We start from the raw sequence: 22,212 nt of genomic DNA, 5'->3' as shown, positions 1-22,212 counted from the left end.
GCCTACCTGGCCACGTCCTCTTCCAGGGACTCTGCAATTGCTCTAGCAGAGACAGCTCCAGCCTGTGCCTGCTGCTTGCCAGCTTGCCTGTTTGCCTAGCAGCCCGGGCTCCTGATTTTACTCTTGCTTTCCCTAGAATCCCACTTGGGCTCAGCTGCAGGAGGACAAAGGGACTGGACGCCAGGGGGGAGGGGAGGGGAGTGAGCCGGTAGGAATGGGCACTGGGCTTTTGTTCCCCTCTTGGACCAGTCTTGGGAGTTGGGGGGGGGGGTGTGGATAAGCATGGAATTCATTGTGTGTGTAATGCTGGGCTGTGGTGTTTCGAGGACTGGAGGCGACTGTTGTCAGGTTTGTGAGGTATGTGTATGGGGTGTCTGCTTCAGGTAGATGGGGTGGCTGTCAGCATGTAAGTATTCTAGAACCTATATGTGTGTGAGTGCATGGAACACATTGACTGTAGTACTGGGGTGCTTGGGCTATGTGGACATGTGACTACATGATTTTGGGTGTGACCTAGAATGTGGCTGCCATGGCTATGGATCCAGGTTTCCCTCCTGCCTCTTTGTGACAGCCAATCCTTTGTTCCTGCCTCACAGCACACCTGTCATTGTTGGTTTTTGCATAACCCATTGTATCTGTGACTACTCATTTGCATGTCAGAGGTTTGAGTGTATGAGAGATTAGTATCACACTAATTAGTGTCTGTGTGGACATATGTTCATGCCTATGTGACAAGGATCACTCTGTCCTGTGTGCTACCTGTATGTAGCCCTGTGACTGCGGTGTGTGACAGGAGGAGTGTGGGCCTCTTGGAGAGGTCACAGTGGGAAGGACAAGTTGGCACTGAGCTGATAGAACGGGATGGAAAATAGAATGGAACAGTCTGGGTCAGCCTGGCCTCCTGAAGCCAGAGGAAGTGCATTTGGGGGTTAGCACATGACCATTTGCTACCTCTGTGACAGGCTGTAGGGCCTGGAATTTGTGGAGCAGAGCTTTCTGTCACAGAAGAGCACAGCAATCTGGGGAGGAGGTGGCCTTGATTAGAGCCTGGCTTGTTCTGCCAGGACACCGCCACAGGCAATGGACAACCCTGACTATATCAGGCGGGAGGGTAAGGGTGACTCCTGATGCTTTGTCCTGTGTGTGCGGTGGCCTCTGTGTGTGTCAGAGCTGGATCCTGCCAGGCTCAGGTAGGTTTAGAGATTGTGGAAAAGGGTGGTGTCGCGGTTTGGTCTGAGTATAACATGACCTCTAAATGGCTTTACATGGATCCAGTGGGATGGCTCAGCTTCTATGCCTGAGAATCTCTGAGATGTACATGGTGGAAGGAGGGAACCTACTCAGACACACAGGTGCCCATGCACACACACCCGTTTGCACAGACAAAATTAAATATAGTTTTAAAACATTTAAGCCCATTGTAGTGTCACACACCTTTAAGCCCCATACTCAGGAGGCAGATCTTTGTGAGTTCTGGAAAAGCCTGGTCTGCAGAGTGAATTCTGGGATAGGCAGGCGTACATAGTGAGACTGTGTCTTCAAAATTTTTTTTTGCTGGGTGGTGGTGGCATACACCTTTAATCTTAGCACTTGGGAGGCAGAGACAAGCAGATCTCTGTGAGTTCAAGGCCACCCTCCTCTAAAGAGCTAGTTCCAGGACAGCCAGAGATGTTACACAGAGAAATTCTGTCTTGAAAAACCAAAAAAGAAAAAAAAATTTTTTTAAGCTCCATATGTTGGGAGCTTGGTCCCTAGGCTGGTGGTGCTATGGAGAAGTCATTGGGGTCTTCCTATTGCATTCATCCATCAGTTGGTTAACAATTTGATGTTATTATTGTGATGTGGAAGAGAGTGGGAGCTGGGGTCTAGTTAGGTAGTCTTGCGTTTCCTTGCTCTCTGCCTCCTGTCCACCATTTTGAGTTGTATAAGAAATCAAGCTGAGCCGGGTGGTGGTGGCACTCACATGCTCCTGGCCACCATGAAGTTCTGCTTCTCCATCACAGGCCTAGAACCAACAGTTAAGTGACCAAGTATTGGAACCCCTGAAATCATGAGTCAAATAAACCTTTCTTCTTAATTAAGTTGTTTTCCTCTGGGATTGTGTTCCAGTGATAAAATCTAACTTATGCAAAAGGGTTTGGCAAAACATATGTTCTGAAACTGGGGGAGGTTATCTGTGTACCCTGCCTGTGCTGACTAGGTTCTTTTTTAAATTTAATTAATTTATTTTTCGTGTATTTAATGTTGGTGTTTTGCTTGCAAGTATTTCTGTGCGAGGGTGTCAGATCCCCTAGAATTGGAGTTACAGACAACTGTGAGCTGTATGCTAGGAACTGAGCCTGGGTCCTTTGGAACAGCAGCCAGTGCTCTTAACCACTGAGCCATCTCCCCAGCCTGTGGGGACTAGTTTTATGTCAAGTTGACACAAGCTAGAGTCATTTGGGAAGAGGGACACTCAATTGAGAAAATGTTCCCACCTAACTGGCCTATTGCCAATTAGTTACGAATCCTATGTCACCCGCATGGGTCCTTGAGGTGGTGACAGCCCTGCATTTTCTTGAGCCTGGGAGGCCCAGGCTCATCTCACAGGGAGCAGGTGGTCTTGAGTTGTATAAGAAATCAAGCTGAGCTGGGTGGTGATGGCACTCACCTTTAATCCCAGCATTTGGGAGGCAGAGGCAGTTGGATCTCATGTTGCTTTCAGTCATAGTGTTTATCAGAGCAACAGAAAAACACACTGGGACAGACCTACATGGTGGTGGAAGGATGAACTGACCCCCACAAGTTGCCCTCTGACCACCATATCTGTACTGACACACACACACACACACACACACACACACACACACACACACACACACAAAGAAAATCTAAGAGGTTGTAAGTGGCTTGGGGACCTTTATACTTGGGGAGGGGCTGAGGGTTCACCGAGGGCTCGCCGGAGATAGGCGGTCATCTGAGTGGGAAGACACTAGAGGAGCCGAAGCAGTGGTACACAGGGTGGCCAGAGGTGAAAAGGCCCCTTTGCTGCCCTGTAAAGTGGACGGTGAGGGTCTTCTGTAGCCAAGGGGAGATACTGGAGAGTTTCAGCAAGATGGGGTTTTCAGTCACCTCTAAGTTAGGCAAGAGAAGCCTGGAGCAGCACGAGCTGAAAGAAGATCTTGCTGAGGGAAATAGTGGGTAAATCCTCCCCGATCCAAGGAAGGGGCTGTGTAGAGAGGCTAATGAGAGCCCACTGAAGGGTCCAAATGTGGAAGGCGCTCATTTCCTTTCTTCCTAGAAGGTGACAGAATCTTCTTATAGCAAGAATTCTATCTAGAACACCCATATTGGAGATGAGACAGTACCTGGTCTCTTAAGCGGCATGGAGTTTACCTAATGCAGTGGTTCTCAACCTTCCTGATGCTGTGACCCTTTAATAGAATTCCTCATGTTGTGGTGATCCCCCCAACCATAAAACTACTTTTGTTGCTACTATGTAACTGTAATTTCGCTACTGTTATGAATTATAATGTAAATATTGTGTTTTCTGATGGTCTTAGGTGAGCCCTGTGATAGGATCATTTGACCCTCAAAGGGGTTGGGGTTGGGACCCACAGGTTGAGAACCATTCACCTAATGCAAGATGGAGCAGGGAGCAGCCTTCCTCCTCCTCCTCCTCTTCTTCAGGATGCACTCAAGACCATGTATATTCCGTGGGAGCCTCGAGTACTTCCCTGTTTCTACTGCTGACCTTTTCCACACAGTGCAGAAGGCTGGGAGGCAGATGGGACACAGATACCTGTTCCTGGCGTCCTGTTGACTTCCAGCCCCAGGTATCCTTTCTCATGCTAAGCAGATGGTGTGAGCCTGCCTCAGCCACACCCCAGCCAAACTTCACCAAGGCAAGAGGCATCTGCACTTGGCTTGTTCTCCACCACATCCAGAAGCTCACAATTTCAGACAGCCAGGGCTACATAGAGAGACTCTGCCTCAAAAAAAAAATAAATTATTTTATGTGTGTGGGTATTTCACCTGTATGCATGTCTGTACCGTGTGTGTGCAGTAGAAGCCAGTTACAGACAGCTGTGAGCCACTATATGGGTACTAGATATTGAAACCTGGTCCTCTGGAGGAATAGCCAGTACTCTTAACCACTAAGTTTATTCTTCAGAAAGACATTTTGGGGGCTGGAGAGATGAGTCAGTGGTTAAGAGCACTGGCTGTTCTTCCAGAGGTCCCAAGTTTGGTTCCCAGCACCCACATCAAGTGGCTCACAGCCACTTAAAACTCCAGACCCAGGAGCTCTAACACACTCCTGAGGGTACCCACACACAAGTGGCATGTATTACATACACACAAATAAATATTTTTTTAAATTGAAAAAGATATTTTTTAAAGGCATGCACCACCATACCCTTGGAAGACATTTTTAAGCATGAGAGTTAAGGGTGTGGATATGGACTTCTCCAAAAATAGCCCTGGTTTTACTTGTTCAAAGCTATGTGACCTTGGGTGATCATTTTGCCCCCCCCCCCCCCATAAAAGGGCATTCATTAGTTTTGCAATCCAGGGCTGCTGAGGCCCAGGCATCACGGCTGACCAACAGAAGAACTCAGATACTCAGTCATTTTCACTTTCATCTGTGAAACGGCTCTTTCTCAAATCCAGAGGCCAGCACCCAAGCCCAAATCCACAAGATGCGTTCCCAAATTGCCACTGACAATTCAGAGACAACACACATTAAGATGGCAGCTTTAATTGCCCTGGCCCTTAGCTTCCTTCTACTGTAGGCATCGTTAGCCAGATGCCCATGCTCCACTGAGCCCAGAGCCCTTTGCCCAGGTGGCCCATTGCCCTGTGGCCACTGCTGTGGGAACCTGAGGTCATGTCAGTCTGTTGATCATCCCATCTTCAAGGCTTCTTCTGCCTCAGGGGCCTGTTGGACAACTGGGTGTGAGGCAGAACAGCCCCGAATCATCTGGCCATCTCTAGCTGCTTCTCGGGGACTCAGAGGCCAGTGGTGGAGGGAAGCTGGTTGGCAGGAACATATCTCCACCATAGCCATTGGTTTTCCTCCTGAGATGAACTTCCTTGTGCTTTGAGATGGGTGCACAGAGTAGAGCTGCCAAGCAGGGGTGAGGCCCAGCCAGTGTCTTCAAAATGAGACCAGAGTCATTTATCTCACAGCACAGACAGATAAATAGACAGGGGTGGGCACAGGAAAGCATCCACGTCCTCCACTTCCTTGGGGCACATGGCACAGCCCAGTGACCCACCAAACCTTCCGGGCTGGGAGGTGGAGGGTGGTTGTGAGAGTGAACCCGGAGACCAGGCCCTCACTTCCAGGGTGAAAAGCCCCAGGCCTGCAGGGGCATCTGAGAGGCTGGAGTTCTGGTGTAGCTGAGCCTCAGTGGGGAGAGCCCCCCCAGGAGAGGCTAGAACTGACAAAGGAGCTTGGAGCACACAAGCAGGCTTCGGAGCCAGCTCCCAGGGCACTGCAGGTGCAGTTCCTGTCAGCTCTTCCCATCGGATTCTACCTCAGCTACAAGTTGGGCAGACAGATCTTCAACTAATGCCCACTCCTGTCTGTGAGGGTCTTGGCACGGCTGCCACCACCTCGAGGGCCCATGGGAGCGGCTGTGCTGTTGGCATAGGTGTCATAACTGTTGTCTGAACATACAGAGAGCTCATCAGAGACCTCCACACCATCACTGATCTCTGTTGGACCAGAGGAGACAGAATGTGAGTGGGGAAGATGGGCTCTGAGGGCAGGGAGACAGGGAGGGAAGGCACTTAGAAGCAGATATAACCCCTGGATCCAGCTAGCACCAAACCTGTGGGCACTGAACCTACGTTCAGGGCTCCCCTTGGTCCCTTCTGGGACTTTAGTCCTCTGTTCCCGGGACTGCAGAAAACCATTCCAAATCCAGGCATTTGCACACATGTGCCTCTCCTTTTGAGTGACTTCCCTCCCCAGCAATCCCTCTTTTTCCTAAAATCTGGCCCAGGTCTCCCCATCTCTGGTATGTCGGTATACTAGATACCTCCTTAATTCCACAGGCTGTGCTGGAGCCTCCTATTCAAGCCAGCCTGGCTCATCCAGCCCCTATCACAGACTGCAAGAGTAGGGGCCTGAACAGAGCCCCTAAGGACACCTGTGTCCTAGTGTTGGCAGCCAGCAGGATGTTCGAGAAAGTGCTCTGTAGAATGCTGCTTGGCTCTTTGTGCCTGGATAAGCAGCGCAGCCGTGGGGTATACCTGTTCCCACAGGAGCACCCATCCTTGGGTCTGATCATTTCATTACACAGGCACCTACGGCCATCCTTCACAACCCAGCTAAGTCACCACCACCACCCCCTTCTGCCCCAGGGAGCTCTGAGCACACTTTCTGCCTTGGCATTTCTTACAAGAGCTACAGTGACACCCAGTGTTGCCTGTCTTTACAGCTGCCTTCATCAGACTGGGAACGTCATGTATGAACCAAGGAAAGGTGTAGGACCTTCAGACAGATACCCTTGCTTGTCACCTTTGTTTACCAACCAAGGGCTGACACTGACCCCCTGGATCTGTGGTTGTCTGACGTGGAGATACATGTGTTTCCATCCCTCAGTATGTGCATGGGTGTGAGCATGTGCTGTGTGACCTGTGCAGCACCTAATCCAGGGCCATGCAGACTGTCACCTGAGAAGATGAGCTTCTCTTTCATGATGCTGACGTCCCTGCTGGTCCGGCGTACGGCGGCACTCAGCATAATCTGCTCTGGGTTGTAACTCCTTATGCCACCCAGGCGCCACCTGCAGAGACGGCCCCCGTGGGCATCAGGTCTTTCCCCAGCCTTCCTGGAGCAGACACCCTGCCCATTTCCAGAGCCTCCCCTGATGTGGCCTGAGAGACCCACAGCACGAATGGGGAAACTGAGGTCCAGAGAGGGGAAGTCAACTGATCCCAGCCAGGCTCTCCTGCCTCTCTTTCTCCCCTCATTTATTAGCAGCCCTGGCCCAGGTGGACAGTTTTATTAGTTACATCCTGGCTCTTTAGGTGGGGCAGTTGCAGGAAGGGGAGCTCGGCAGATGTGACTGAAGACCTGCTTTTATGGACACGCGAGCCCCAGAAAGTCCCAGCAGAGGCTTCCTGTAAACCCACCAATGCTGAGGAAAGCCAGGAGGGGCCAAAGAGGACAGTGACCATGAGGTTTTGTTTAGGACTGGTCCTCACAGGTTCCCCAGACAAGGATGTTAGAGGAACTTGGTATGGAGTTATCTGATTAGAAATGAGGATCCCCAACTCCCCAGGAGATGGAACCCTGATGGGTGGCTGGAGGCAGTGAAGAATCCATATGAAACTCACTGTGGATTTCTAGATGGAGCTAGTACAGCGGAAACGGACAGACAGGGTGGCGGGATGGGCGGACACTGGGGAAGCAGGAGGCAGGAGGGGAAGGCACTATGCTGTGGCTGGGCCAGCTGCCTTGCCAATCCTTGGGGGCAATGCTTGTTCCTCTGGCTCCTTGCCAGGCCCCCAGTGCCAGCCTCAATGCCTGGCAAGTTGTGGTGTTGGGAAAGTGTTTGTTGAATCAGTGAATGAAAAAATGAGGTCCACAGAGAAATTATCTTCCCTTGGCTTCATCTCCCCTCTTCTCCCTCTGGCTATTCCTGACCCTTAGGAGACAATGACTCTGCCCAGGCTAAGTCTGGTGGGCTCTTCAGGTGGGAAAGATGTATAAGCTGAACTTCCTTCCAAGGGCTCAGTCCCATAGACAGGGTCTAGGAGAACCTGGACCCTCGCCTAGATGCTGTTCAGCAAAGTTGCTCCACCCAGCAGGTCCTAAGACACCTGACCATCCCTAATACCTAGGTCTCATTTTAGAAACCAATGTTAGAATCCACTGGGCAAAGTATTAAGCCAGGGTCTCTACAGCCAGGCACATCCGGGACAGAAAAGTCACTTGGGGGCGGGGGGAGGATCTCCCGGGGGAAAGGAGAAAGGAGTGAGGGTGTGGGTCATAGACATTGAAAAAGAAAAAGTGATGGGAGAGATGCAGAGGAGCAGCATGAACCACTGGAAAGGAAGGCCCAAGAGGCAGAAGCCAATGGAGCAGGAGAGAAACAGAAATGGGGCTTGAATGGGGCAGGTGGCAAAGGGTCCCCTGAGTGCTGGACTTGGGGACGTGAGGACCCTCTCCCCTGGTGCTGAGGGAATCTGGGTCAGCACCTACCAAGGTAACACTGGTCCCCAACTGCAAAACCTGCAGCAGGGACGAAAAGGCACAGCACGCTCGGCCAGATGGGAAGGATAGATCCCAGCACGCAGGAGGCTGAGGCAGGAGGATCAAAAGTTGGAGGACAACTTGGGCTACATGGTGAGACTTTGTAGCAAAGGAAAAGAGGAAAAGAAAAGGAAAGAGCAGAAAGGAGGGGTGGGTGCGAGGTGGAGAAGGGCCAGTTGATTCAGGCAGAGACGGCAAGGGTGACCCAGGCTCAGAGCTTGGCAAACAGCAGCTTTTCAGACAGACCTGGAAAGGGAGTGGCCAGAAGGGGGAAGAGGAGGAGCAGGAGGGGAACACACCAGAATTACCTGATCAAGTGATAGCTGTGAGATGCCAGAGTGCAGCAGAGAGGGGAGGGGGAGAGAGGAGGGACATGCGCCATCAGAGCAGGATGGGACAGAGAGAGAACGTCAGTCAAGAGCCAACCCCAGCCCCTCGGTTCCTAGTTGCTAGGGCCCCAGGCTGGCCCAACATCTTCCCCTCCCCGGACCACCCATTCCACCCACAGCAACCACATGCCAGCTGTCTAAAGGGGTGTGGGAGGGTTCCAGCTGGCAGAGTAGCACTGGGTCCTTCCAGGAGTGAGCCCATGCCCTGGTTGACAGTGGGCAGACTGGCCTCTGAGGGAACAGCGCCCACCAGATACCACCCAGCAGCAGATCGATCCAGGCTTTGGGCCCTGAGCTGGGTGCTCATTCTACAGGCCATCCAGCTCCTGCTGAGGGCGGGGCCTGGGCCTGCTGAGGGTAGGCTGGTTATAGACGTGTTGGGGTCTACTCACTTCTGGAGCACGAAGATGCCGATGATGAGGCTGAAGGAGATCAGGTCGGCGGTGACCCACATGAGGCAGTACTCGTCTGGGGGCTGTGGAGAGATGACCCAAGACCAGTTTCCAGTCATGGCTCATCTAGACTAAGGGGCCATAGACTGTGGGCCCTCTTACATTAGACTAATGAGGAAGGGCAGGGGAGGAGCTTGTGGCTCCTCGATATTTTATTTTCTAAAAGTGGACTTTGGGCATGTTGGGCTAGGTGTGTGTGCGTGCGCGTGTGTGTTCAGGGTAGAAGTGGTGTGTTGAGTCTTGATTGTGTGTAAGCTTACAGGAGCTCAAAGCAAAAGCCAAAGGGTAAAAGATGGGTCCTTTATTTGCATGTAAAGTGTCATGTGCCTGGCAGATGGGTATATGACCCTACAAATAGGTAAGGGACACCTGTGTGGGGCGGGAGGACACTGATCACAGGGCCTGGGAAAAACAAAGCCCCAGGAGTGTTGAAGCCTCAGTGCCCTCATCCTCAGACTAATGGGGGCAGGCACTTTGGGGGGGTCCACAGCTCCATGAGGCCTGAACACTCCAATATGCACACTTCTGCTTCCTGCCTGTTAGTTATTTCATGTCACCTTAGAGGAGTGCTGGAGATACTTTAGGACCCCGGGCAGATGAGAGCTGGAAAGCGGGCTCTTGCAGGCTTGGCAGGGTCATGATGACTTCATCAGTCTAAAGCCCATGGCCCAGGCCTCCATGGCTTCTGTTCACGACTGAGGCGAGGGCCTCTTCTGCCTTGCCCACACCTCTTTTCCTGAAACCACCTATAACTTAGCTCTGACTTGCCAACACTGCTGCCCTCTTAGCTCTAAGCCTTCTTCTTTGTGTCCTCGGGGACATGGCAGGGTAGCCTGTGCCTCACTCCTGGGGTCACCTCAGTGTCAGTGATAGAAGCTCAGCTGGTCTTGGGTGTCCCATGACTGACCCCCACACTCTCCTCACAGTCCTCCAAGTAGGCTGCCCTGTCCCCAGCCTCTTCTGGAACAACTTTCTTTTAAAACCAAATCTAGCCAGGTAGTCTTGGTGCATGCCTTTAATCGGGAGGTAGAGGCAGGTGGATCTCTGTGAGTTCGAAGCCAGCCTGGTCTAGGAAGTGAGTACCAGGACAGGCTCCAAAGCTACACTGAGAAACCCTGTCTTGAAAAACAAAACAAATCTAACAAGTAGCAGATGACCCAGGGAGCAGTTAGCTTCTTGGGTGTCGGTCAAAGGCTATGTGACCTTCCATGAGTCAGGCCCAGGGTCCCCAGCACTTCAATGCAGACCTCAGAAGTTGTGACAATTCCAGTCTGCCTTAGCCTATAAACCCCACCCCCCTACACACACCATGGATGCCACCATCCCAGGTTCTCCTCGGGGGGACCCCTTGCAGATTACTGTTCTCGGGCCCCACAATCTCCAACTTACCATGATCCAGAGTGGAGAAGGCACCCGAGAAAGGGTATGGGAGTTGTCAGAAGTGACGGATGGAACCCCAGCACACCACAGCAGAGAGAAGAGCCACGGTGCGTTGACAGTGTAGAGGTTTACACTCAGGTTCCAGGATGCATAGTCCCTGGGCACAGGACAGAGGTTGGTCAGCTGCCTCTAGCTGCTTTGATACATAAAGCTGGAGGAGCACCCCGATAGGCTGTCACCCTCATAGCCACCCCAGGAGGAAGGCTTGTCTGTCCATACTCATAAGACAAGCCCAGCCCTGCCCAGCGCTTCAATCTTACATCCCAAGAGTGTGCCCTGTGTGTTCTGCCATGTGCCCACGTGCGTTAGGTGGAGGGTTAACCTGGGGGGACACACAGTCCCTTCCCCCTCCAGGGGCACCTGGCTTGGCACAGGGCAGGCACCTGAGCTCCTGGTGGGAAACCTGAGTGTAGCGAAGGTTCAACTTCTGGATGTGACCTCTCCGTAGGCTGGCAATGGCTTCTTTAGACCCAGATGTTTGCTGGAAGCCTGGAGCCATCTTCCGTACTAGAGGCCTTTGCCTGTTAGGCAGCCACATGACCTGCCAGCAGGAGACAGGGTAGTCAGGCTTCTCCTTTTCAGATTTGTGGTGAGGGCCCTAGCTCTCCTAGACCCTTCGAGGGCCAAAGAGAGGCCTGTCTGTGATAATGGAGCCCATAGTGAACAACTCAGGCAGATTCCCTGGTCAAGACAAGATGGGCAACCTCACCCTCCCTCCTCTGACCACAGTCAGCAGCATCTAGAGATGTGTCAGAGTAGCTTCACATTCCCAAAGTGCCACACCACAGTGATATGGGTCACATTCCTCTGAAGTAACAGGGAACACAAGCACCTCTCTTCTGAATGACTGAAAGCACTTACTGGACTCTTTCTGGTCCCCAGAGTGGACCAGTCAGGAAATAAGGTGCACACAGCCCTGTTTCACAAACAGGAAAGCTGTAGTTTGGAGGGGGGGCAAGTGAGTCTATCGTGACGTCAGAGGCTAAGCCAGGGTCACCTACAGGGCTTCACCTGGTGCTGTGGGAAGCCTGAACGCAGCACGGCCTCCAGTGTGATGTTGAGGAAGCTGCCGCGGTATGGGTGATCACGGGGCGGGTCTCGAAGGTTGAGCAGCAATGTGGCATTGCCCTTGGCTAGCTCCAGGAGCTCTGCCAGGCTGCAGATGGACTGGTTCTGGACCTCCCTGTGGTCTGAGGGTGTCAGGGAGCTGGCTGTCCAGAAGGGGTCAGTCTGGCAGAGACATACAAGGACATACAAGGCTGTCACCAGCTGTTCAGAGCTTTCAAACACTTTTCTGGCAATAGAGCATGGAGACCCAGGGCAGCCAGTGCCCTCTGGTATGTTGGCAGTTGATGGCTGTGGCCCAGTAGGGGTCTTAGGATTGCCTAACCTTCACCTCAGCGGCCCCCACCTGCTTCCCAAGAGAACCCTTTGTTTGGAGTCAGTCCTTGAGTTCATTATGTAGGCAAGGATGACACTGAATTGGTTCTCTTTGTCTCCATCTCTAGCACTGAGGTTACCCTACCCTGCCAAGTATATGAGGTGTTAGGGATTGAACCCAGGGCTTGGTACATGCTAGGCACACACTCCACCAACTGAGTTACATCCCTAGCCCTAGAGCTATAGCTTCAACAAGACTACTACGGATCCACATCTTTGAGACCAGAGACCCTTTAACAAGCAATGATAGCTTTGGGGTCAGGATGCAAGAACCCAGAAAGGGTTGCTGGCTAGCCTGGCTAGGGTCATCTGAGCTGGTGGCCACCTGCCTCCTTCCTTAGGAGCCTTCTCTGTCTCCCATGCCTAGGGCAGGACCAGGTACAAGCAGACCTTGAGGAACCACTGGCCGGCGTTGAGCCTCTGCAGGACAGTCCAGTTGAGCATGGCGGCAGGCCTGCGTGCGAGCTCTGGGAAGGCCTGTTCCACATTGGTGGTTCGCCTCAGGGTGGTGTCATGCATGAGAAAGGGCACACCGTCCAGGCTGCAGGAGAGGGTCACTGTCACCACCCACTCAGGGCTACCTGTCCCCAGTCACCACCCTCCCTTCTCCCCACCCTCAAAGGACACAGCAATTCTGTTCCATCTCAGCTACTGACTCCTCACCTACACAGGGAGCGTACTAGGCCAGTAGGGACTTCAAAGGGTTCAAGGGACAAGTCCTTTGACTCTCTATGAAGGTCAAGTGGGGAAGACAGTGGGGGGCGGCTGGGGAAAGGGGTCTGGTCACTTAGCGATGTTACTGCCTCACTTAGCAATGTTAGAAGGTAAGTACTGCCTCACTTGAGGGGGAAAACTGAGGTTAAGCAGGAAGCACTTAGCTCAAGGTCCATGGCCACTAAGTGGTGAAACCTGGCCTCAAACCAATTCCCTGAAACACCATATTGATAACAGTGCCAGCACAGGTCCCTTTGACAAAGTCCACACACTTCCCCTATCTTTATCATCCCACCAGCACTGGCCACAGTTCGCAGAGTGCTGTGCTGTGAAACAATAAAAGGCGGCACACTTCCCATGCCTCGAGGCATTTTTTTCAGCTCCTGTCGGGGAGGTATGATGGCCACAATCTATACTGCCACACTGGGAGTGGAACCGTCACATTCATGGTGTAGCTGTCCATTGCACACCCTGTGGAGCAGTGTTTGGTGTCTGTGCCTTCTCCTTTCCTCAGGGGCAGGGGATGGGTCGGTGTGGGTAACCCATCATTTATACTATCACATGCTGTGTCTATAGATGGAAATGTGCACATCACTTCTGTATGGTCTCATTTTGCTTTGTTCTTCAAGACAGGGTTTCTCCATGTAGCTCTGGCTGTCCTGGAACTCGACTGTAGACCAGGTTTTCACAGAGATCTCTGCCTGCCTCTGCCTCCCGAGTGCTGGGATTAAAGGCATGCCCCGCCAGCATCCGGTTTCTGTATGGTCTTGTATCCAGCACTACTGACATTGTATTCTCTGTACCTTTCTTGCTTCACTTAGCCAAGTGTTTGCACTCTACCTGGCAGAGAAACACAGATCTAATTCTCTTTCTAATGTGTCTGTGGCAGGGCTCCAGGTCCCCACATCTAACCCTCCCCAAATAGGAGTGAGTCTGTTCTTTATCCTCTAGAGTCTGACACAAACGTCATTTGCACTTAAAGGGTGCCCGGCTGTTGTGGACCATCCATGCCTCCAGCCTCCTATCACTAAGGCTGAGGCAGGAGGTTTTACCCAGAGGCCCAAATGCAGATGCTAGGGATGGGGTGGGGTGGAGTGGGGGAGGTGGGGAGGCTTCCACTGCCCTTCTCCTCCATGACAACCTGATGGTGACGTCAGCTTGCAGCCCGTACAGCTTCTGCTCCAGGGCCTTCCGGAAGGACATCAGCGTGTGTTCTGGAGCCAGCTGGAGAGGAAGGGGTGGTGAGGGCTGAGCTAGGGTCCCTGATGACCCCTCCCCAGCCATCCGGTGGTCTTTCCTGCTGGGAGGTCTGCTTCTCATCCTGACTCATGTGTGGAGTTGCTGTGGGAACCCAGGTACCCACACAGCTGCTTTGAAGCTCAGTTTTTCTCATTTGTTAGGACATGTGTACCTCCCAGGGGCCTGGGGCAGAGGGGCAGCAGAGTGCTGAGTATGGGCTCATATGAAAGACTGACACAGCGAGGACTAGCAAACAGAAACTCTAGCCATATCACCCTTGCTGCATTACAGGCACTGAGCAAGACTCTGGAAGCAAATGGCCATTTCCACAGGCCTGTGGCCCTGTGGCAGCCTTGGGCAGAGACTGAGTGCCTAGTTCCTTCTGGATTAATCTCAGAGTCCAGTCCTGGGGGAGATTCTGGAGGGGGAGGGGGACAAGATGGGGTTTCTGTGGTATAATGAGTTTCTTCATCTCATCATACATGATAATATTCTCTCCATCTGTACACTAATACATGGACTAAAACCCAGATGTGCTTGACACATGACTTAATAAGCTGCAACCCTATAGCAGATCACCCAAGTCACCCAGCACTTCATAACCCTGCTTTGCAAACTTGGGTGAACTCTCTCTCCTAAGGACCCACCTCCTCTTCTGCCCATTGTGGATGTGGGCTCACTGTTTTCTTTGAGAGTATTTAGATGGGAGATTTCAAGTCTTCGATTCTGTGCAGAGTAAAGTGCCATACCTCTTTCTACCACTAGGGGTCAGCACTAAACCAGAGACTGGATTTAGACCTGGCAACTCTAAAAGCAATCACTTGAGAAAGAAGCCCACATGAACGCACACTTGGTGACCCTGGGCACAGTCATTCACAGTAACGTGGAGGGGGCACTGGCTGCCCCCCAAGCCAGCATTATAAGCCTGCAAGATAGCTTAGTAAGTTAAGGTTCTTGCTGCCTTGTGAGTTTAATTCACAAGACAGCACGTTAGGAGGGAACCGACTCCAACAGATTGTTCTCTGAATAACCACATGTATTCTGAGGCATAAACCATGCACCCCCGATTTAAAAAATGTTCTTTTTAAACTTGGCCTTGCAGAAGTAAAGAGCAGAATGGTGATTAACAGAGGTTGAGTGGGGGAAAGGCTAGTTACCAGGTAGAAACGAGGCAGGGGAAATAGGTTCGGGCAGTCTGGGGGGGGGGGGCTGCAGTAAATGATAACTTTCTGGATATTCTGAAACAGAAAGAGGGGAGCATTCTGAATGTTCCTAACACAATGAAACAATGTGTGAAGTTACAGGTGAATGAGTCACTTTGATGTGAGAATAATACACTGTACATGCATGTGAAAATAAAACCCTGACCTGCAAATACACATCATTATCCTATGTCGGGTAAAGTTAAAAATAAATATAAATAAAATGAACACTACACTGCTGTGGCACACACCTTTAATCCCAGCACTTGGGAGGCAGAGGCAGGTGGATCTCTATGAGTTCGAGGCCAGCATGGTCTACAGAGAGAGTTCCAGGACAGGCTCCAAAGCAATACAAAGAAACCCTGTCTTGAAAAACCAAAGCAACAAGCAAGCAAACAAACAAACAAAAAACCCAAAAACACCACAACCAGGCATGGTGGCACACACCTGTAATCTCAGCACTCAGGAGGGTGAGACAGAGGTTTGTGAGTTCCAAGCTATTCTGGGCTGCACACTGAGACCCTGTCTCAAAAATGAAACAACGGATAAAATGAGCAAGCCACCACAAATGCAAGCAGCCAAATGCACAGCTTGGGAGACTGTCTATGACAGCTTTGTCAACAGATAAATAGCACAAAGCAGAAAGCAGCGGGGGTGTGGTGGGGTGTGGTGGGGGGTTTGTCACAGAATAAATGCCACCAGGGAGACATGTGTCAAACAGATGGACTGCATGATGTCATTTGGATCCTGATTTTAAAAATCTGTACTACAAAAAGATATTTCGGGAGACAATAAAGGGAAACTAAACTATGATATTAGGTCATGTTAAATAATTGCTGATCTGGGGGCCAGAGAGATGGCTCTGAAGTTAAGATCACTGGCTGTTCTTCCAGAAGACCTGGTTTGATTCCCAGCACCCACATGACAGCTCACACACAATTCCACCAAGTCTCAGGGGATCTGACACCCTTTTCTGTCCTCCACAGTGCCAGGCAAAACAACCATATACATAAAAATGAAAGTAAATACTTTTAAAAATTGTTAATTAGGTTGGGCATTATAATCTTCATTATGTAAATGTGTGTGTATGTGTGTGGGTGCTTACATGAATGTGCTTCAGTGCATACATAGGAGTCAAGGACAGCTTTGTGGAGTCTTCTATCTTTATGTGGGTTCTAGGGATCGAATTCAGTATGCCAAGCTTTCATGACAGTGCTTTTCCGGGCAAAGCCATCTAACCCCAGCCTGTTGTTTGTTTTTAAGTCCTTATATTCTAGGCAGGGTAGCATATGCCTATAATCCCAACACCTGGGAGGCAGAGGCAGGAAGGTTGGGAGTCGTTTAAACCCAGCTTGTCTCAAAAAAAACCAAACCAAAATAAAACAGATGAAGCCACAACAGAAAGTCCTGCTGTGTCAGAGATACATCCTAAAGCATGCACAGGAGAACCGGTCTAGGGCTCACCTCCCTACAGCAGAGGAAAACTAGGAGAGCAGAGAGTCAGGAAGAGCTGTTACAAATCGTGAAAGGCAGTAATGAAGTCACCATTACGTGGTACAGCATAGTATTTTTCCATGTATGTCTGAATTTCTTTTACTGAGGCTGCCTCACTTCCCTTTCCCATCCTGCACAATAAGCCTCCAGCCCCAAAGAGGCTGGCCCCACTTGGGAAGAATAGGTTTTAGCTTCTATTCACAGTAGCAATAACATGGGCATCCCAAACTGAGGCTCAAAGGGGCTGGTGACCTCCACAATACACATAGACAGCAAACAGAACCTCCATACAGATTCCATTGGCTGCCCCTAGGAGGTGCCAGGCTCAGCACCAGTGTGGGGTTTGATAGGAGGGTCCAGCCCCATCAGACATGCTTTACGTTTTGGTTTCATGTGCTTGTGTGTGTGTGAGAGAGCGCACACGCGTGTGCGCATGTGTGTGGTACATGTGTGTACATGAGTGTATAGAGGACAGAAGTTGATGCTCATGTCTTCTTCTATTCCCCTCCACCTTATACATTGAGTTGGGGTCTCCTCCTTGAACCCAGAACTCACCTGCTGAGCCTGACTACCCCCCAACTCCCCTGCCATCTCTACCCACTGGAGTGCTGAGATTACCGACTGGCAACTGACTTTGATTTTGTCCCTTCCTCTTCATTCAGGTCAACTGCCTTCCCTTGAGTGGTTTAGAACTCCTAGACCTGGCCTTAGCTCCGAAGTCACTTGCTTACAGCTCTCCTGGCTTCCATAAGCTAAGGGCTGGGAGAGCATTGCTGGAGCCTAAAACCCCGGGTGTCCTTAGGGTTTCTGATAAGCACTTGACTTTTCGAGCAGATGCCCGAAGGGTTCTTCAGGATCCATGCCCACCCAGGTTCTCAAGCCTTGTCAGTAGTCCTTTCTACTCCTGAAAGGGCATTATGCTCCCCTATTGCTCGGCTACCACAGACATAGCATCCACGCCCCACAGAATCCTCCCCTGCAATGTTGCCTGGTTCCATCCTCTGGGGGTACTCACCATGGGGGCCCCTCGGTGGCCAATGAGAGCAGGCTTGGGGCCCAGGTCCTTTTTCTCCATGATGCATGGAGAAGAGATGGTGAGAGGGATCAGGTAGAGGGCGAAGACCACGGCAAAGAAGGTACAAAGAACAGTGACCTGAGAGGCTGCAGACACAGACACAGTGGGAACTTCCAGTGAGTCATCCGTGTAGCCCTCACCAGGCCCAGCCAGGCCTAGTTGGCCAGACCGGAATGCAGAACTTGAAGTGTTCTGAGGAGTGGCCTTTGCTCTTGATGGGAAGTGAACCCCTCCTACAATTTATGCACACACATACACACAGACATGGGGAGTAGGAACAGGGATCCAGAGCAACCTTTGGTAGCATCTATGAACCACCTAGACCCAGCTCCCCATGCTAAGCACAAGGGCCCCACCTCATGCCCAGACCACCCAGGCAGAGTCCCAGTAGGGACAGCCTAAGCAGACCTTAGTATTTGTGAAGGTCAGGACGGGCGGGCCCTCTTCAGGGAATACTCACAGGACCGCTCTGCACGGGCGAACTGTCCTGCTACGATCCAGGAGAGTGCAGTGATGGCCACCAGGGCCCCTATGTGCAGGAATGGTGCTGTGCCCTGTGTGTGAGGAGAGGCAGGAGGGACCTGGGACTCAAAGACAGGTCCAGACTCTCAGGTCACCAGCACGCTGCTGACTGTCTCTACCTACAAGACAGGCAATCCTGTCTGCATTTGTCGGCTGAGGACTCTGGGAATCCTGCTTTGAGGGACCCCTCCCTGCTCCGTTCTGAGCCTTGGTGTGGAGAAACAGGAGTGATTAAAGGCACTGCCTGTTGCAAGGGTGCTGGGAAAGCAATGTCGCTGTCCCTAGGCCACCCCACTCACCTGCAAGGAGATCAGCAGCACCTCCCACTCATCTTCCCACAGCTGGGCCACTGCTGACATGGCCACCACCGTGGAGGCCAGGATGACCACCAGCACCATCTGGAAAGGGAAGTACCGGACAGGGTCACGGCAGGAGTGAAGGGAACTTGTGTCTGAGAGAGGAGAGGAGGAGGAGAAAGCAGAGGTACACACAGGCCAGGTGGTGTGGGCGCACACCTTTAATCCCAGTGCTCAGGAAGCAAAGGCAGGTGGTCTCTGAATTCCAGGCCAGCCTGGTCTACAGAGCTCATTGCAAGACAGTCAAGGCTACACAGAGACATCATGTCTAAAAGGAAAAAAACAAAAAAACAAAAAGACAAAAAACAAACAAAAAAAAAAACCAACCAAAAATAACCAAACCAACCAACCAAACAAACAAAACTACAAAAAACCAAAAAGAAGACGTTCACACAGCAAGGAGGAGGAGGAAGGAGAGAGCCTGGGATGGGCTGAAGGCAGCAGGGACAGAGGCAGGGGCAGGGGAGAGCTGTGCAGTGGGAGGGGGCTGAGATCGGCCTAGGGGGCACTCTAGCCAGCGCAGGCGCTGAGGCACGACTCAGCTCATGGTGTTGTCTGTTAAACTAGCTGCCTGGGTCTCCCACACCTGGCTGTTTTTTTCCTCCAGACAAGTTCTTACGTAGCCTTGAACTCCTTCCTGCTAGGATTCCAGGGATGCATCACCATGTTTATGCTATGCTGGGGACTGAACACAGGATCTTGTGTGTGCTAGACACTACCAACTGAACTGCATCCCCAGCCTGCCTTCTAATATGGTCCACAGGAAGCGTGGGCCACAGCTGTAACAAGAGCATCAAGGCACCGTCAGGGAAAGAGATCTGTGGCAACAGATGCTACCTGAACCCCCAAAGTAAGTAAGACTAAAGTGGGGTTCCCTGCTTCAGTTCTCTGGAGCCCTAGAACACTTCATGATCCCAGCCCCTCACGCCCACCCGTCTGTGGCTGTAGGAGCCGGCAGGAGCCCCTGAAGAGCACTTTCTGAAGACATCTTATTACAACAGGAGGCCTCCAGAGGAAGTGCTCGCAATAAAACTGATTCCTCATAATCTTAATACAATTAAAATTTCATCACAGTTTTACAGTTGCTGCTGTACTACCCATCCTGCTCCGCAGTATCATTGAAAGTTCAGGCAGAGAATTCTTCCCCATAGTGTTGCTTCAGCCACAGGAATAACACAGGCTTGCAACATTGTAACCCCTCCCAAACTTAACCCGGGAGCACTTGGAGGCCTGGGGTAGACCTGAACTCAGCCTTGGCTTTTCTGTCCTGGGCTATGATGGCAATGGAGAAACAAGGGAGAAACCCATCCATCCATCCATCCATCCATCCATCCATCCATCCATCCATCCATCCATCCATCCATCCATCCACTCATTCACTGGAGTCTTGCTGAGACCCAAGAAGACTTGGAATCCAGCCTGTAGATTGGCCTCTTGGCCGGTGCCTGGTACATAGCCCTGGGGTCCCTATATGTGAGTCACATTTGTGGATCAAATCCTGGCTCTGTTGCATTGGAGGAGGGTAACAACTTCAGGGATCTTCTTTGACACAGGGGCAGTGATAAGTGCCTCCCAGGAAGGGGTTTGCGACATAAATGAGAACTCACAAGCAGAGTGCTTTGTATAGTGGCTGCCACTAAAAGGAAATGAGTGTTAGATGTGAGTGCCACCATTCTGAATAAGGGTAACCGGAAGGGGTAACAGAGAGGAACAAAAGAAACATTGGGAAAAGTGCCCGTCATATACAGTAAGCAATCAAGAAACGCTGCTTAATGCTTTTTATGACAAACATGGTATCTGGCAGACAGGAAGTTCTTTCTAGAGAGCAGCTGGAAGGACAGAAGCTAGCTGCCAGAAGGAACTGGCACGGGCACCAGCTGCTGGGGAACAGCCTGAATTCTGTGAGTGCTGCTGGGTGTCCATGGGGCTCAGCAGGCACCAGCCCGCTCAGCCACATGGTGGTCAGGCAGTCACAGGCTTCAGCCTCTGTGGTTGATAGAGCTCTTCTGGGTACAAGCCCTGAACCACAGCAGCTGCCCCTGGGGCAGGGGAGTTAGCACCACAGAGCAGGGGCAGGGCACAATTCTCAGTGTAGACCACCACAGCTAGGTAGATGGAGGCTAAAAGCAGCCCTCAGAGGAGGGCCTCTGAATGGTGGCTGGACACAGAGGGGCCTTCTTGGCCACAAAGCAGCTGCCCCCATTACCTTGACCTCCCTCACCCTCCCCCCTCAGCCGCCTAGGCTTCTCCTGGGGATGAGGCTTCTCCTGTGGACTGCTCACAGGCCAGAGCTCTGGGCCACAAGACTCACCCAGTACAGGTGGCTCCCTCCCTGCCCATTCCTAAGTCCTTCTACCCTCCTCTCCTTGGGACTCAGGGGAACCAGGGACTCTAAACACAGACTAGGATTAAAATGTCCCATAAAGCTGTCATCTGCAAAGCAATATGACCCTGGCATAAAGCCAGAGGAATAAATGGAAGCCAAGTTCAGAAAGAAGTCTGCATGCATTAAAGGAATATAATGGCATCTTGGATTGGAGAGGGGAAGAGCATGTGCAGGGGAGACTGGGAAGCATATCCAGCAAGCTTGGCAAGATCACACCAGGCACCAAAATAACGAACATTTAAATGTCAAAAAAGCAATGCTACACATTATATTACCCAGTGAGATCACAGAAGAATTTTCATATCATCTTGGAGTGGGAAAGACTCCTCTAGGTTTGACCCAACACCCAAGGGTCATAAAAAGAGATGACAGATTCAAATTTTTGGTGGTGGTGGTGTTTTGGGGTTTTTTTGTTTGTTTGTTTGTTTTGTTTTGTTTGGCTTTGGGTTTTCAAGACAGGTTTCTCTGTGCAACCACCCTGGCTGCCCTAACTCTGTAGATCAGGCTGGCCTCGAACTCACAGAGGTCCACCTGCCTCTGCCTCCTAAGTGCTGGAATTAAAGGCATGCACCACCTTGCCCAGCCAGATTCCATTTTTTTTTTTTTTTAAGAATTAAAAAAAAAATCCCATGGCACAAATACAATAAACAGTCAAAAGATGAATGACAAACTGGGCAAAATTTAAATTATCTGCACTTCATCATCCAAAGGGTCAACTCCCTAGATCTATAAAGAGCTCCAGATAATTAATAAGCAGACCCCATAGCAAAAGGACATGAGATGTGAAGATAAACTCCAGTGACACAGGTCTGTGAAATGCCAAGTCTCACTGAACAGAGGGGAAACACAAGCTGCAACCTTGCAGATTGACAAAGGCCAAGGAATCAGCTCACACCTGAGGTGAGGGGACCCTGTTGTCACAACCATGCACTGTCTAGGGAGCATGGGTTGGTGCCCTGTGACAAAGAAGGCATTTGGCAAGATCAAGATTATCAAAGTAGACCTTCTTGTTGGACATGGTGGCACATATCTGTAACATCTGCAATGTATGTACTCAGGAGGCTGAGGCAGGGGGATGATGAGTTTGAGATGAGCCTGGGCTCCATAAAGTGACCCGGTCCCCCCCCCCCAAAAAAAGCTGAGAGTGAGTGGTGGTGTACATATTCCTACATATTCCATTGATGCCAGGAGGAAAAGGCAGGTGGAGCTCTGTGAGTTCATGGCCAACTGATCTACATAGAGAGCTCTAAGAGAC

General features: G+C 51.2%; 1 protein-coding gene across 4 annotated transcripts in view; it reads right to left on the bottom strand.

The window, feature by feature from the left end:
- Nucleotides 1–4,722: 4,722 nt before the first annotated feature.
- Nucleotides 4,723–22,212, bottom strand: part of Gdpd5 (glycerophosphodiester phosphodiesterase domain containing 5) — a 79,606-nt gene continuing 62,116 nt past the window's right edge. For 3 of the 4 annotated variants that reach the window (XM_051192323.1, XM_051192325.1, XM_051192324.1), the window contains 12 exons: nucleotides 18,515–18,613; nucleotides 18,154–18,247; nucleotides 17,634–17,779; nucleotides 13,825–13,907; nucleotides 12,360–12,510; nucleotides 11,541–11,759; nucleotides 10,913–11,070; nucleotides 10,479–10,626; nucleotides 9,030–9,112; nucleotides 8,557–8,571; nucleotides 6,664–6,776; nucleotides 4,723–5,700 (listed from right to left, as the gene is read on the bottom strand). In XM_051192323.1, the coding sequence (XP_051048280.1) occupies nucleotides 5,552–5,700; nucleotides 6,664–6,776; nucleotides 8,557–8,571; nucleotides 9,030–9,112; nucleotides 10,479–10,626; nucleotides 10,913–11,070; nucleotides 11,541–11,759; nucleotides 12,360–12,510; nucleotides 13,825–13,907; nucleotides 17,634–17,779; nucleotides 18,154–18,247; nucleotides 18,515–18,613 (1,458 nt within the window). In that variant the 3' untranslated portion in view covers nucleotides 4,723–5,551. The remainder of the gene's footprint in view (nucleotides 5,701–6,663; nucleotides 6,777–8,556; nucleotides 8,572–9,029; nucleotides 9,113–10,478; nucleotides 10,627–10,912; nucleotides 11,071–11,540; nucleotides 11,760–12,359; nucleotides 12,511–13,824; nucleotides 13,908–17,633; nucleotides 17,780–18,153; nucleotides 18,248–18,514; nucleotides 18,614–22,212) is intronic. The other variant, XM_051192326.1, reaches the window with a different exon arrangement.

The sequence above is a fragment of the Phodopus roborovskii genome, unplaced genomic scaffold, assembly GCF_943737965.1.
Source record: "Phodopus roborovskii unplaced genomic scaffold, PHOROB, whole genome shotgun sequence".
NCBI classification, from domain to species: Eukaryota; Metazoa; Chordata; class Mammalia; order Rodentia; family Cricetidae; genus Phodopus; species Phodopus roborovskii.
The sequence above is the reverse complement of the archived record's forward strand: the minus strand, read 5'-3'. Positions and strand labels throughout refer to the sequence as shown.